This window comes from Scyliorhinus torazame, chromosome 25 (genome assembly GCF_047496885.1).
Source record: "Scyliorhinus torazame isolate Kashiwa2021f chromosome 25, sScyTor2.1, whole genome shotgun sequence".
NCBI classification, from domain to species: Eukaryota; Metazoa; Chordata; class Chondrichthyes; order Carcharhiniformes; family Scyliorhinidae; genus Scyliorhinus; species Scyliorhinus torazame.
In genome coordinates, this window is record NC_092731.1 from 14,779,892 (window position 1) to 14,794,778 (window position 14,887).

The 14,887-nt window shown below is 47.9% G+C and overlaps 1 protein-coding gene across 1 annotated transcript in view; it reads right to left on the reverse strand.

Moving 5' to 3' along the window:
• The window catches only part of ppp1r37 (protein phosphatase 1, regulatory subunit 37), a 65,723-nt gene that overhangs the window by 20,234 nt on the left and 30,602 nt on the right, over window positions 1-14,887 (reverse strand). The window contains exons 3-8 of the mRNA XM_072490063.1: window positions 10,342-10,387; window positions 8,163-8,263; window positions 6,719-6,838; window positions 4,730-4,880; window positions 1,729-1,884; window positions 410-522 (exon numbers count right to left, since the gene is read on the reverse strand). Of these exons, the coding sequence (XP_072346164.1) occupies window positions 410-522; window positions 1,729-1,884; window positions 4,730-4,880; window positions 6,719-6,838; window positions 8,163-8,263; window positions 10,342-10,387 (687 nt within the window). The remainder of the gene's footprint in view (window positions 1-409; window positions 523-1,728; window positions 1,885-4,729; window positions 4,881-6,718; window positions 6,839-8,162; window positions 8,264-10,341; window positions 10,388-14,887) is intronic.

Sequence of the window (14,887 nt, forward strand, 5' to 3'; positions counted from 1 at the left end):
AAAGTGCGACGTCACCTACCCGTTAGCCCCCCAAAAAAGCTTTCAAATTATAAATAAGCTGGAGCTAAAATGAAGGCACAAAAAACGAGAGGAAGTAATAAATATTTTGAAGTGCCTTATATTTCTGCTCACAATGAGTCAGAGGACACAGTGGCCGCAATCAATGACTGGCGCATTACCCGGAATGTTTACATACGTGAATGAGATTACAATAGACTACATAGGAATCTTCAACGTTAAATATTGACAGAAAGGTATCAACAAAGCTCATGACAACAGGAAATCATGTTGGCGGACAGGAAATATGTGCAGAAACCAGATAAGGTTTAAAATCATTACAAATGGGAGACAATAGCACATGGACCCCCAGTTTGCAACCCTGCACGTTTCGAGAAGCAGTTTCACTCACCAGGGCCGCTGCAATGTAAGTCATCCCGTTGTGGCTCAATTGATTGTTCCACAGGACCAAGGTCACCAGACCCTGTCTTTGCTCCTTCAGCCCATCGGAAATGTACGCCAAACCTGTGAATAAAGCAAAGAGTATCCTGAGATCCACTCATGGTCATTTGTCCCCCCTCCCTCCTTTCCTGAAGGCGCTGGTTATCGCTGGGGCCTGGGTTGCAGGTCTGTCTCCGGCTTCGTGTCCCAGGTGGTCATGTTGCGAGCGTGCATTAGCAACCTGCTTGCGGGAGAAGCCATCACAGGGGAACCCTATCCCACCCCGTGCATTTTTCATCAGAGATAACAAAGTCGCTATCGGGATGTGTGTCCAAGCCTCCTCCCTGCCCCTCCTCAGCCTCGGGAAACAGAGGCCTCTCTATTGCTGCCTGCCCTAGCTGAGATCAATTAACTCAGCACAGACTGGGAATTGAACACATTTGTTTACTTGTCTGAATGGCTCGGCAAGACACCGGGCAGTACTGTTAACGAGGCAGTGGAGGAATTAAATCTTACTCATCTTACTAAGATTGTTTTATAAAGAAAGCGTGAACAACATATCTCTTTAATAAATTCTATTTTTTCCCAATTAAGGGGCAATTTAGCGTGGCCAATCCACCTACCCTGCACATCTTTGGGTTGTGGGGCTGAGACCCACGCAAACACGGGGAGAATGTGTAAACTCCACACGGACAGTCACCCAGAGCCGGGATCGAACCCAGGTCCTCGGCGCTGTGAGGCAGCAGTGCTAACCACTGCGCCACCCATATTCAAGACTGAGATTGATAGATTTTTGGATTCCAAGCGAATCAAGGGACAGTGTTGGAAGATGGAGCAGATCAGACATGACTGGGTGGCGGAGGAGACCCGATGGGCCGAATGGCCTTCTCCTACTCCTGTATATTAAATCATTATGTTCAACAAGGGCTGACTGGGGACGCGCAATAAAGGCTGGCTTGTCGGCAACGCTCACCCCTCCAGGAATAAATTTATAAAATGGTAGAAAAATATTCTCATGGAATCCAATGACGTCCTGTCCATTCCATCCAATTAGCCAGAGGGAAATTTACAAACCAAGGGGAAGCATTAGGTGCTTTGCACCAACTTAGCACAGCCCAGGTAGCTCCAGTGTAGCTACCTGCCCCCCCTCCCTCCTGGTACCCAATATCCTGCCCCATAAACCTGGATGTACAATGGAACCTGACTATTCACGTGTTAAGGAGGACAATTCCGATAAGAGGTTCCACCGTATCACGAAGTTGGCCGTAAGAGAGGAAGCAAGCTGCCTACCCGAGTCCAGAATGTGGTTGTTGCGCAAGTCCATCAGCTGGATGGTGCAGTTGAACTTCAGAAGGTTTCCCAGCTGCGCCGAGTCCTGCAGCCCGTTCAATTTGTTATCGGCCAGAAACAGCTCTCGCAGCGTCATGTTCATCTTCAAGGCGGTGGCTGCCGGGAGGAACGACAAGCACACACGGTAAGACAGGGGATCGCGCGTGCACCAGACTGGCACGCTGCCACCCCCCCCCCCCCCCCCCCCCCCCACACCGCGGCACGCGTACGAGGTTTCACTAATCTGCCTCTTGAATGCCATGCACTTGGCTTTAATTTTCCAGACATCTGGGCTTTCATCTCAGGAGGAAAGGTGACGAGACCATCCGGGTTTGTTTCCTGTGGAACTGCACTGCCCTCAAGATTGCGAAGAGGACTTTTCAAACCGATCAGGGAAAACCGTTCATTACGGACCAGAGGGGAAGGGTGCAAATTAGCAGCGAGACAAAGAAGTCAAGGAAAAATAATAAAATCATTGAAGGCTCCCAATCAAGTGACCCCTACTATTAAGTGCAAGGCCTGTATAGCGTGGAGGTCAAGTGAGGACTGGGCCAAGCGCAGCTGTGATAAGCCTCGGAATGTAAAAGCCTCTCGACACATGCCCACGCACGTAGAGTGGGTGAGCTGGACATAGTGTGTCTGACAAGGTTTGAACCCTAGGCTATGCTGGGCTGACTTCCACTGGGGCAGTGGCCTCAGTGACTAATAATAATAATAATAATAATAATAATAATAATAATAATAATAATAATAATAATCGCTTATTGACACAAGTAGGCTTCAATGAAGTTACTGTGAAAAGCCCCTAGTCGCCACATTCCGGCGCCAATTCAGGGAGTCCGGTACGGGAATTGAACCGCGCGGCTGGCATTGTTCTGCATTGCAAGCCAGCTTTTTAGCCAACTGTGCTAAACCAGCCCCATTGGCTAGGGAGCAGAGGAGTATGCAACAAACTAGGGCTCCTGCTTCTGATCTCTGCTCCTTGTGCCAACGTCAGATGAAAGGCTCGGTTAGAATGCCGCTTCCCCAGCAAGGCTCAGGGCTCAAACTGCCGACATGCCCAGTCTTACTGGCTAGGGTTACACGGGGAAATAGAGGAGTATAACAGGCCCTAGCAACAGTCTGGATCTCCAGAGGAAAGGGGGGGAAATCATCAAGAAACCAAAGGATGTAAACAAGACAAAATTATTTTGTTCCATTTCTAAGAAATAATCATTAATTGAAAGAATGAATGAAAGATGGTCAGGGACATTGCGAAAACAAACTACTCCCCTATCAGCCTTGGCTGCGGGGCAGCTTAAGTTAATCCTTAACTTTACATTCAGCAGCCATATTAATATTTGTATCAGGAAACCTAAATCCTATGAGAAGTGAAAGGGCATCAAATGGCTTTATTCTCTCCCTCACTGAGGGGCACAGGATTCAGTTCGCAGCCGTGCTATTGCCCAGCTGAAACCAAGGAGTGAGCTGGGCCTCAGAACGACAGTAGCCACTTCTTTTAGCCCTCTGCAGCTGGCAACTGTACCTCCACTGATGCTCAGTCAGTCTCGGAATCACTTCACCTACGAGATCAAGGCGAGGCGTTTCAGTCCCTGTCCAACCGAGCACATGATGTAGGCTGGCACTCCAGCTCAAGACTGCGAGAGTGCTGCACTGTCAAAGGTGCTGTCCTTGGGGGGAGATCGCTGACCAGTGGATACTAAAGAATCCATGGCACTACACAAGAAAGAATAGGGAGTTCTCCTTTTGTGCTAACTGACATTCTTCCCGCAATCATTGATTAAAAGTTGCTTATTCATCTCATTAGTGGGGGGGGGGGGGGGGCTTCCTGAGCTCCTAATAGCTTTTGTATTAACAGTATTCACTGAAGTTTTAAGAATTATTTGCATAAGAAGTACTTTGAGGTGTTTTACATTACATAGGTACAAACCTATGATATTTAGTTCATTAAAACTTTAGCTGGTGGTATAAGGAATAGGGGACACAGATTTAAGGTTTTGGCTAAGGGTGGTAAGTGGTTAGCATTGCTTCCTCACAGCACCAGGGGCCTGGGTTCAATTCTGGCCTTGGGCAACTGTCTGTGCGGAGTCTGCATGTTCTCCCTGTATCTGCGTGGGTTTCCTCCGGGTGCTCCGGTTTCCCCCCCACAGTCCACAGATGTGCAGGTTAGATGGGATTACGAGGAAAGGGTGAGGAAATGGTCCAGTTAAGAGTGCTCTTTCAGAGGGTTGGTGCAAATTCGATGGGCCGAATGGCCTCCTTCTGCACTGCAGGGATTCTATGGATGCAAGAGAGGAACGTGAGGCAAGTGGTTTTAATGCAGCGAGGGGGAATGACCTTGAACTCTATGCCTTTGAGGGAGGTGGAAGTGGAGATGATCAATAATTTCAATAGGCAATTGGATGGGCACTTCAGAAAAATAAAATTGATGCCTTTGGTGGGGGGCGGGGGAGAGAGAGAGAGAGTGAGTGAGTGGGAGATAGAGAGAGAGATAGAGAGAGCGAGAGAGAGAGAGAGCGAGCGTGCGAGAGTGAGAGAGAGCGAGCGAGAGAGCAAGAGAGAGGGAGAGCAAGAGAGAGGGAGAGCAAGAGAGAGAGAGAGAAAGAGAGAGGGAGAGAGAGAATGACAGAGTGGGAATGACAGAGAGAGAGAGAATGACAGAGAGAAAGAGAGAATGACAGAGAGAGCGAGAGAATGACAGAGAGAGCGAGAGAGAGAGAGAATGACAGAGAGAGCGAGAGAGAGAATGACAGAGAGAGGGAGAGAGAAAGAATGACAGAGAGAGAGAGAGAGAGCGAGAGCGGGAGAGAGAGCAAGAGAGAGAGCAAGAGAGAATGGAACTGACTGGATAGCTCCACACACAGCCAGCCTGGGCTGGGCTGAATGGAGTGCTTCTGTGCCATTATGACTGTAAAACCCAGGAGATCGAGACTGCCTCCGCCTTCATGTGCAAATGTCTTACCCAAGAGCATGAGCGGTCGTCCAGATAGGCTGGCATTTTCCAGGTGCAGTACCACCAGGCTGCTGCTGATCCTTAAAGCGCGGGCTACAAAGGGTGCAGAGTGATCGAGCAGAGGTGTGTTCCTTGCATCCAGGTACTGCAGGCAGCTGGTCTGCAACAAACCAGGAAAGGGGTGGGGGGGGGTTAAGAGGACGGTTTACATCAAGGATGCATGGGCACATTCACGCAATGCAAGAGCCACTGCAAACGCTCAGTTACAGAATAATAGAACAGCTACTCCTGTACACAAACAGTTGAAGGAGAACTTTGTTCTTTGTTAAATGACTTTCAATTCACTCCCCGGTTAAATCATCCACCAAATGCCCTGTATAGCTCAGTACTATAGTGGACATCTTATTTAGTTGTCAGCCAAGTCATTGGGATGCACTCAATGGTTTAATTTAAGGCCAAGGTCCCAAATACTGTTCTCCCACTGCCTGATTTGAACGTGACTCAGCAGGTGAACAGTTGAACGACCTTTGCCTGCAGTCTCTGTACAGCATTCTCGTTTGGATTCATTGCGCACTGCAGAATGGATGACCAAAGTGGAAACTTTTCTGGTTCAGTGAGTAGCTTCAAGTACGGTCAGCGGAGGCAGAATGATGGGAATAGAAATTAAGGAAGGTTTCACCTCCGGTTGGAATAATTCTGGGGATGGGGAGGACTTACATTCCATAAATTGCCCCACCAAGGCACTCACTTGTATCAAACCATTACAGAGAAAAAGCACTGTGGGTATACCCTACACCACACGGATTGCAGCGGTTCAGCAGTTCAAGGAGGCAGCTCACCACAATCGTTTCGAGATTAATTAGGGATGAACAATAAATACCGGCCTTGCCAGTGACACTCGCAACGCCCCAAGCATGAGTTTACAAAAATATCAAGGACATCTGGTTTTGTGCTACATCAGGTGACGGCAATATCCACGAGGTCCCTGAAAATGAGCGTGCTGAGGGTTTAGAAGAATGAGCCCTGATGCACATTGAAACATACAAGATTCTGAATGGGCTCGATCGGGGTCGGTACAGAGATTGTTCCTGCTGGTCCAGGAAATCTAAACGGGGCCCATCATTCAGGACTGAGATGAGGAGAAATTACTTGGCTCAAAGGGAATTCTGCACCCCAAAGGGTTGTGGGCGCTCAGTCATTGAGTAGATTTAAGGGACAAGATTTCTAGTCTCCGAGGGAGTCAAGGATGCAGCACGGTAGTACAGTGGTTAGCACAGTTGCGTCACAGCTCCAGGATCCCAGGTTCGATTCCCGGCTTGGGTCACTGTCTGTGCGGAGTCTGCATGTTCGCCCCATGTATGCGTGGGTTTCCTCCGGGTGCTCCGGTTTCTTCCCACAGTCCAAAGATGTGCAGGTTAGGTGGATTGGCCATGCTAAATTGCCCTTAGTATCCAAAAAAGGTTGGTGGAGTTACTGGGTTACGGGATAAGGTGGGCTTAAGTAGTGTGCTCTTTCCAAGGGCCGGTGCAGACTCGATGGGTCGAATGGCCTCCTTCTGCACTGTAAATTCTATGATTCTATGAGGAGCGGGAAGGAGAGTGGGGTTGAAAAATGAAAATCGCTTATTGTCACAAGTAGGCTTCAAATTAAGTTAGTGAAAAGCCCCTAGTCGCCACATTCCGACGCCTGTTCGGGGAGGCTAGAACGGGAATTGAACCGTGCTGCTGGCCTGCCTTGGTCTGCTTTCAAAGCCAGCGATTTAGCCCTGTGCTAAACAGCCCCTGTGTCAGGGACCTGGCTTTGAAGGCAAATATCAGAACAATCGTGCAGGACAGCGGAGCAGACTCGACAAGTCGCTTGGCCTATTCCTGCTTCTATTTCTTGCGGGTGGCACAGCCTCTCCCAACATGAAGGTGAGGGGATTGAATGAACACAGCAAACAGCAACATCGAAAACACCCCACAAGTCATAGGTTGCAATAAGGATCCAAATGTGTACCTTTCTCATCATGTGAGCTGCCGCCTGCCAACCTCGAGTCCCAATGTGTTTGTTAAATGAGATGTTGAGCTGCGTGGCTGACTCGTAATATTCTATCATATCAAACAACGCGGACGCACCCTGTGGAAACAAAACAGTCAGTGAACACTGTTTGGCCAGTTTGTATAACTTTTGACCAAATAAAATCTTCTCTGTGAGGCTCTGAAGCGACATATATTCATACAGACCTGTCCCCTGCAGACAAATGGAACATGGCCAGGCATTATACGTTTATCGAATTAAATAAAAACTTGGTGCATTCTCCATGGCAATGCCTCTACCAATCAGAGTCAACTTGCCAACCAATCAGTACCCGTTCTTCACGCGGTATAAATTGTTGTCCCCTTTGAAATTTGGTACTCTTGTGTTTGTTCTCATGGGTGCAAAATGAAAAGCTTCGGCCACATGCGTCTTTCTTCAGCCGTACTCGGATATGGAAATATTGAGATGCTCGCTTTACATTGTTGGGGTAATGTTTACGAATATTATAAGCAGCCTCGGCTGTATGAGAGAACGTGAGAATGAGCGTGAGAATATACTCACTAACATAGAGGATATGGATCTGATGAAGGATTGGACCAAAAGCATCAACTTTTCTCTTTCTTGAGCTGCTGATCTTATTCAATATAATCCCTACAGTGCAGAAGGAAGCCATTCGGCCCATCAATTCCGCACCTACCTTCTGAAAGAGCACCCTACCCAGGTATACACCCCCACCCTACCCCACAACCCCACCTAACCTGCATACTGTTGGACACTAAGGGGACAATTTTAGCATGGCTAATCCACCTAATCTGCACATCTTTGGACTGTTGGAGGAAAGCGGAGCACCCGGAGGAAACCCACGCCGACACAGGGAGAACGTGCAAACTCCACATAGACAGTCACCCGAGGTCGAAATTGAACCCAGGTCCCTGACACTGTGAGCCAGCTGGGCCACACAGGTCAGTCCACCTCCTCTGGTCTTGCTCACTGCCACTTTGGGGATCAAAAGCATCGCGGTTGCAATTAGCTGGACAATTCGTTCTTTTGTGCGTGGTGTCTGGGCCAACACAGCCAAGAACCAGATACTATCCATTGCGTCACTATTCAGCTGGAATCTCCAAGTGGGGAGTACAAGGGAGTCACAGTATTTAGAAGCAGGAAGAGAGCATTTTCATCTATGTGCCAGCTGACGAGGCGGGGATCCATCCAAACTGGCTCTGGCATAAACAATAATACTAAGATACGTGTTGCTTAAATTGGAACCAATTCAAATGTGGAACTCAGTTGAAACCTGACCTCAGACATGCAGCGTAACCCATGGCACCCATGAATAATACATCTGGGAAGATGACAGGAAAGTGCAAATTCAAAATGTCAAATATATATATATATATTATGTAAAAATATTTAAACAGCTCACGTCTTCATCCAGGCTGGTCGCCTCCAAATCCACCAATTTAAACTGGACACGCTTGAAAACCTCTTCCAAGGCCTCAGAAGCTTTGTAGTCTAGTTTCTCACCTGGAAGGAAAAAAGCACCCCTTTAATAATCTGAAGGGTTTAGTAAACTGATACAGCTTGCTCTTTTTCTGTTGAACCATCCACCTGATTAAATCTAATCTGTAACAGGTTTAGGTACCACAGTTTTGAGAAAAATACGTGAGACAGTTTTCATTTGCTGCCCCGGCTGTGCATTGGTGGGAGATCAATTGTTAATTTGAATCCAAGATTCATAGATTTTTATTCGCCAATGGTATTAAGAAGGGTTATGGGGTGGGTTCCTGAAGTTAGGTCAGCCAAAGGATTGATGGTCTAAATGGCCTCACCGTCCGTGTGGAGTTTGCACATTCTCCCCGTGTCTGCGTGGGTCTCACCCCCACAACCCAAAGATGTGCAGTGGGGTGAATTAGCCACGCTTAATTGCCTCTTAATTGGAAAAAAAGAATTGGGCACTCTAAATTTACAACAAAAAAAATCAAAACGGACTTTGTAAGCAATACCAGAAACAAAGCAAACGATTCCTTTCAGTGTCTCTGCGGGCATCAACCAGTTTGGTAATAAGCCAGATACACCTGTGGCCCCAAGCGGAGTTCCTGCCTGTGAGGAGTTCAGATTCCAGCTGGGACCTGCGGCTCAGCGAGTAGTGGGCTAGGGAAGGTGGGAAAAAGTCAGGGTTTCTGATCTGATTAGAAACATAGAATCCCTACAGTGCAGGAGGCCAATTGGCCCATTGAGTCTGTACCGACCCTCTGAAAGAGCACACATCCAAGGCCCACTCTGCCCTGCTCTACCCTGTAATCCTAGCCTGCACATCTTTGGACACTAAGGGGAAACTTAGCATGGCCAAACTACCTAACCTGCACATCTTTGGACTGTGGGAGGAAACCGGAGCACACAGAGGAAACCCACGCAGACACGGGGGAGAAAGTGCAAACTCCACACAGTCAACCGAGGGGGGAATTGAACCTGGGTCCCTGGAGTTGTGAGGCAGCAGTGCTAACCACTGCACCACTGTGTTACTTATCAATTAGCCTGCTGGAAAGCACTGTGCGAATGTAGGGGTGGTGGTGGTGTGTAGAAGTGGTGGTTTCAGGGTTGGACTCAGCTCTTGATACTTCCTATAGGCAAACAGCTGATTGCCATTGGCTACCTGGGTTCGCTCACAAGGAAACTAACATCTAGAATGAAGGCAGGAAGAGGGCAGCATGCCCAACAGGTTTGCCTCTCCCCTCATGATGGCAAGTGCATGACGCCTGTGTGAGGCAAGCAAAACAGAGAAATGAACCCAGGTCGATTAGGAGATGAATACTCTGGAAAATTCCTCTCTGGCAATCCAGGCAGCACCTTCCAAACCCACCACCGCTACCATCTAGAAGGACGAGAGCAGCAAACTCCTGGGAGCCCCACCACCTGGAGGTTCCCCTCCAAGTCACTCACCACCCTGACTTGAAAATATATCGACCATTCCTTCACTGTCGCTGGGTCAAAATCCTGCAACTCCCTCCCTAACAGCACTGTGGGTGTACCTACAAATCAGGGACTGCAGCGGTTCAAGGCGGCAGCTTGGAAGGGCAACTCGGGATGGGCAATATATGCTGGCCAAACCAGCAACGCCCACATCCCATAAATAAATTTAAAAGAATCAACGCATAATCCAGAAAACTCCTTCGCTATGCAATCTCTTCCCCAGTCAAGAACCAGGTAACTGGACTCAGCTCCCCCTTGAAGGCAGAGTCAGCACCCACCGTACCAGCTGGTAACTCATTCCAGAGGCTCACTACTCACTAGGAATAGAACAATCGCCTGGTCTATTCCAACACTTGCAGAGTTTAAATCACTTATTGATCTTTCTGAAACAGAATGGTGAGGTGCTACTATCAGAAAGGAGCACATATCAATGCAACATTGAAACTATAAACTACCAGATATAAGCAGCCAAGCTTTGTAAATAACCTGTGTGCTGTCAATTATTTAAAGAACGTTCTCCATAGACCCCCATCTCAGAATGCTACTGCGGCTACTGCATCTCCAAGTATTATTGTCATGGACATTTCCCCATCACTATCATTCCAGAGTTTGCAATAGACCATCAGCCTTACCTTTTAGATCCAAGCAGTCCAACCTCTGTGACAGTTCCTTAAACTCCTATATAACAGGAAATATTACCAATAATTACTATAAAACCAACAAGTTACACTTATACAGAACTTTTAATATAATACACCCGTAAAGGGATTCGCAAGAGCATTATCACACAAAATCTGATAGAAGTAGGTTTGAATGAAGACTTAATTAAAAGAGGAGATAGAGTTGGAGAGACAGAGCGTTCAAGAGCAGGATCCCAAAGATTAGAGTTACTGAAGGCATGGCTTCCAATAATAATCTTTATCTTTATTATTGTCACAAGTAGGCTTTACATTAACACTGCAATATTACTGTAAAAATTTGTTAGCCGCCACACTCCGGCGCCTGTTCATAGAATTTACAGTACAGGAGGCCATTTGGCTCATCGAGTCTACACCGGCCCTTGGAAAGAGCATGGCCACTTAAGCCCACACCTCCACCCCATCCCTGTAACCCCACTGTTCAGGTATACGGAGGGAGAATTCAGAATGTCCAATTCGCCTAACAAGCACGTCTTTCGGGACTTGTGGGAGGAAACCCACGCAGACACTGGGAGAACGTGCAGATTCTGCACAGAGTGACCTACACCGGGAATCGAACCTAGCACCCTGGTGCTGTGAAGCAACAGTGCTAACCACTGTGCTACCGAACAGTGGGGCAAATATTTGGGGTTGCACAAGAGGTCAGGATGGGATCCCATTTGGGTGGAGGAGGTTACAGAATCAGGGAGGGGCACAGTTGAGAAAGGATTTGAAAACATGGCAGTAAGAATTTTTAAATCGAGGCATTAGCAGACCAGGAGTAAATGTGGGTCGACCAGTCACAAGAGGGTGATTGGGAATTGGGATATGATTAGGAGAGTTTTGGGTGAGCTCAAATTTGCGTGACATACCAGAAGGTTGTACAGGAGCGCATTGGGATAGCCAAGTCTAGAGGTAACAATGGCATAGATGAGGGTTGTGGCAGCAGATGAACTGAGATGGGGCAGAGTCATGCAATGTTATAGAAGTAAAAGAAATAGGTGGGTCTAATTAACATGACTGCTTATAGCAATGTCTTTTCCACTGCATTTTGAGGTGGGACAGCAGTATAATAACACTCCTGTGTACAAGTCAGTGTATAAATGTCAGACCAGAACCAAACAACACAAAATGGCAGTCTGGTTTACTAAATGAACCCAGGCATGGAAAGGTAAAGGCTTTTATTTTCCTTTTAATATGTTCCAAAGTGTCACCACTTCACAGCCAATTAATGTGCTTTTGGAAAGTTGGTCATCACCAACGCACAGTGTGTACCATCTACAAGATGCACTTCGGCAACTCGCCAACGCTCCTTTCAACAACGACGTCCAAACCCGTGGACTCTACCACCTAGAAGGACAAGGGCAGCAGATACACAGAAACACCACCCCCACCTGCAAGTTCTCCTACAAGCCACTCACCACCGACTTGGAAATATATCGGCCACTATGTTGGGTGGCACGGTGGTTAGCACTGCTGCCTCAACAGCGCCTGGGACCCGGGTTCAATTCTGGCCTTGGGTCACTGCCTGTGTGGAGTTTGAACGTTCTCCCCGGGTCTGCATGGGTTTCCTCTGGGTGCTCCGGTTTCCTCCCACAGTCCAAAGATGTGCAGGTTAGGTGGCTTGGCCATGTTAAATTGCCCCTTGTGTCCAAGGATATGTAGGTTAGGTGGGTTATGGGGATTGGGAGGGGGTGTGAATGGACCGGAGTACAGTGCTCTTTTAGAGGGTGGGTGCAGACTTGGTGGTCTGAATGGCCTCCTTCTACACTGCAGGAATTCCAATTCTATGGTTCCTTCACTGTCGTCGGGTCAAAATCCTGGAACTCCGTCCCTAACAGCACTGTGGGTGTACTACTACGACTAATAATAATAATAATAATAATAATAATAATAATAATAATAATAATCGCTTATTGTCACATGTAGGCTTCAATGAAGTTACTGTGAAAAGCCCCTAGTCGCCACCTTCCGGCACCTGTTCGGGGAGGCTGGTACGGGAATTGAACCCGCGCGGCTGGCATTGTTCTGCATTACAAACCAGCCGTTTAGCCCACTGTGCTAAACCAGCCCCTATACCACGGGGACTGCAGTGTCTCAAGAAAGTGGCTCACCAACACCTTCTCAAGGGTAAATTAGGAATGGGAAACAACTATTGGCCTTGCCAGCGACACGTACCTCCCATGAAACGATACAGCAATGAACTGGTGGATCGGCCCTGCCTCAGTGGGCAGTGTTTCACTTCAGAGTCGGATTAATTCACTTCCACTTCAGAGACTGGACACAAAATCTAGGCTGACACTCCAGTGAAGGATTGACGAGTGCTGTACTGCAGGTGCTGCCTTTTGGATCAACTGTGGAACCCAGCTCCCATCTACTCTCACAGCTACGGTAGAAGACCCCATTATTTCACAGAGGAAAGGAGCTCTCCTGATGCCCGGGCCAATATCGATCCCTCAACCAACATCATCAAAAACACGGAAGATCCGATCATTATCACAGTTCTCTGTGTGGGGACTTGCTTGGTGCAAATTGTCGACCGTGATTCCTACTTTACAGCAGTAACTACATCTCACAAATGTGTCAACGGCTGTAAAGCACTTTCGGATATCCTGAGGTTGCGAAAGGCGCGATAAAAACGCACACTTTTTTCTTTGTTATCTATTCAAATGGACCCAGATTGAAGCTTTCAAATCATAAAAATCACAAACTTGCTGATTGTGTCCCACGTTTGTGCTTATTTAGATGATATAAACTCGGGAGGCACTTGGGGTAAGAACGTAAGAAATAGGAGCAGGAGGCCATTCGGCCCCTCGAGTCTGCTCTGCCATTCAATAAGATCACGGCTGATCTGGTCGTGGCCTTAGCTGCACTTTTCTGTCTCTCCCACAAGCCTCACCTCCCTTGTGGATCCACAATCTGTCTAACTCGGCCTTGAATATATTCAACGTTCCTTCACTGCTCCCTGGGGTAGACATTTCTAAAGACCCAACGACCATCTGAAAGAAGAAATTCCTCCTCGTCTGTCTTCAATGGGAGACTCTTATTCTGAAATCATGCCCCTTGTTCTCGATTTCCCAACGAGCGGGCTTATCCTCTCAGCATCTAACGTTTCAATAAGATCACCTCTCGTTCTTCTAAACTCCAATGAGTACAGACCCAACCTGATCAACCTCTCCTCTGAAGGCAAATCCCTCCATCTTGGAAATGAACATTGAACTCCAATTGCAAGTATATTCCTACTTAAATAAGGGGACCGAAACTGTATACTCTAGGTGTGGATCCCTCCTTAAATAAAGGGGGCTAAAACTGCACAGTACTCTTGGTGTGGTCCCACCAAAGCCCTATATAGGGGCATAAACCAGAGTTGTGTACAAGGGCGAGTGAGGGCAGCAACATAGCCCCAGCCATGCTGCCTGCCCACAATGCTGTGACTCGTGAAAAATGACTACTTAGCACTGTTGCTGCACAGCGCCAGGGTCCCAAGTTCGATTCCCGGCTTGGGTCACTGTCTGTGCGGAGTCTGCACGTTCTCTCCCGTGTCTGCGTGGGTTTCCTCCGGGTGCTCCGGTTTCCTCCCACAAGTCCCGAAAGACGTGCTGTTAGGTGAATTGACATTCTGAATTCTCCCTCTGTGTATCTGAACAGGCGCCGGAATGTGGTGACTAGGGGCTTTCCACAGTAACTTCATTGCAATGTAAGCCTACTTGTGACAATAAAGATTATTATACTTGGGTGAGGCATCTGGGACAGCCACCACAGAACTATGGCCTTCAAGAGTTAACTTCCTTTATAGAACAGGGTGATGGTTAGGGACAGACAGAGAGAGAGAGAGAGAGAGAGAGAGAGAGAGAGGGAGAGAGAGAGGGAGAGGGAGAGCCCGATAATCACCTCTCAACAAAGGAGTATTTCACAGTTGTGCGATGGAAACTCGGGGTTTGGCTGTAGCGTGAGCAGTCATGTCAGAGGACAGGAATTTGACAGACTCTCATCAGCAGGATGCTGGAGCAAGAGGTAGAATGTCTCACCATACCGTTACAGTGGCTACAGTAAACTGTGTCCCTTTACAGAGCAGATCCTAAATTCCACAGGAAACCGATGACAGGGGCAGACACAGATTCTGAGGGTTAAGAGGGAAGAAATAAGGAGATCGACGAGAAAGCTCGAGATATGGGCAGCATGGTAGCACAGTGGTTAGCACTGTTGCTTCACAGCTCCAGGGTCCAAGTTCGATTCTCAACTTGGGACACTGTCCGTGCGGAGTCTGCACGTTCTCCCGTGTCTGCATGGGTTTCCTCCAGGTTCCTCCCACAGTCCAAAGATGTGCAGGTTAGGTGGATTGGCCATGTTAAATTGCACTTAGTGTCCAAAAAAGGTTAGGTGGGGTTATGGGGATAAGGTGGAGGTATGGGCCTAGGTGGGGTGCTCTGTCCAAGGGCTGGTGCAGATTCGATGGGCCGAATGGCCTCCTTCTGCACTGTAAATTCTATAGCACACATCT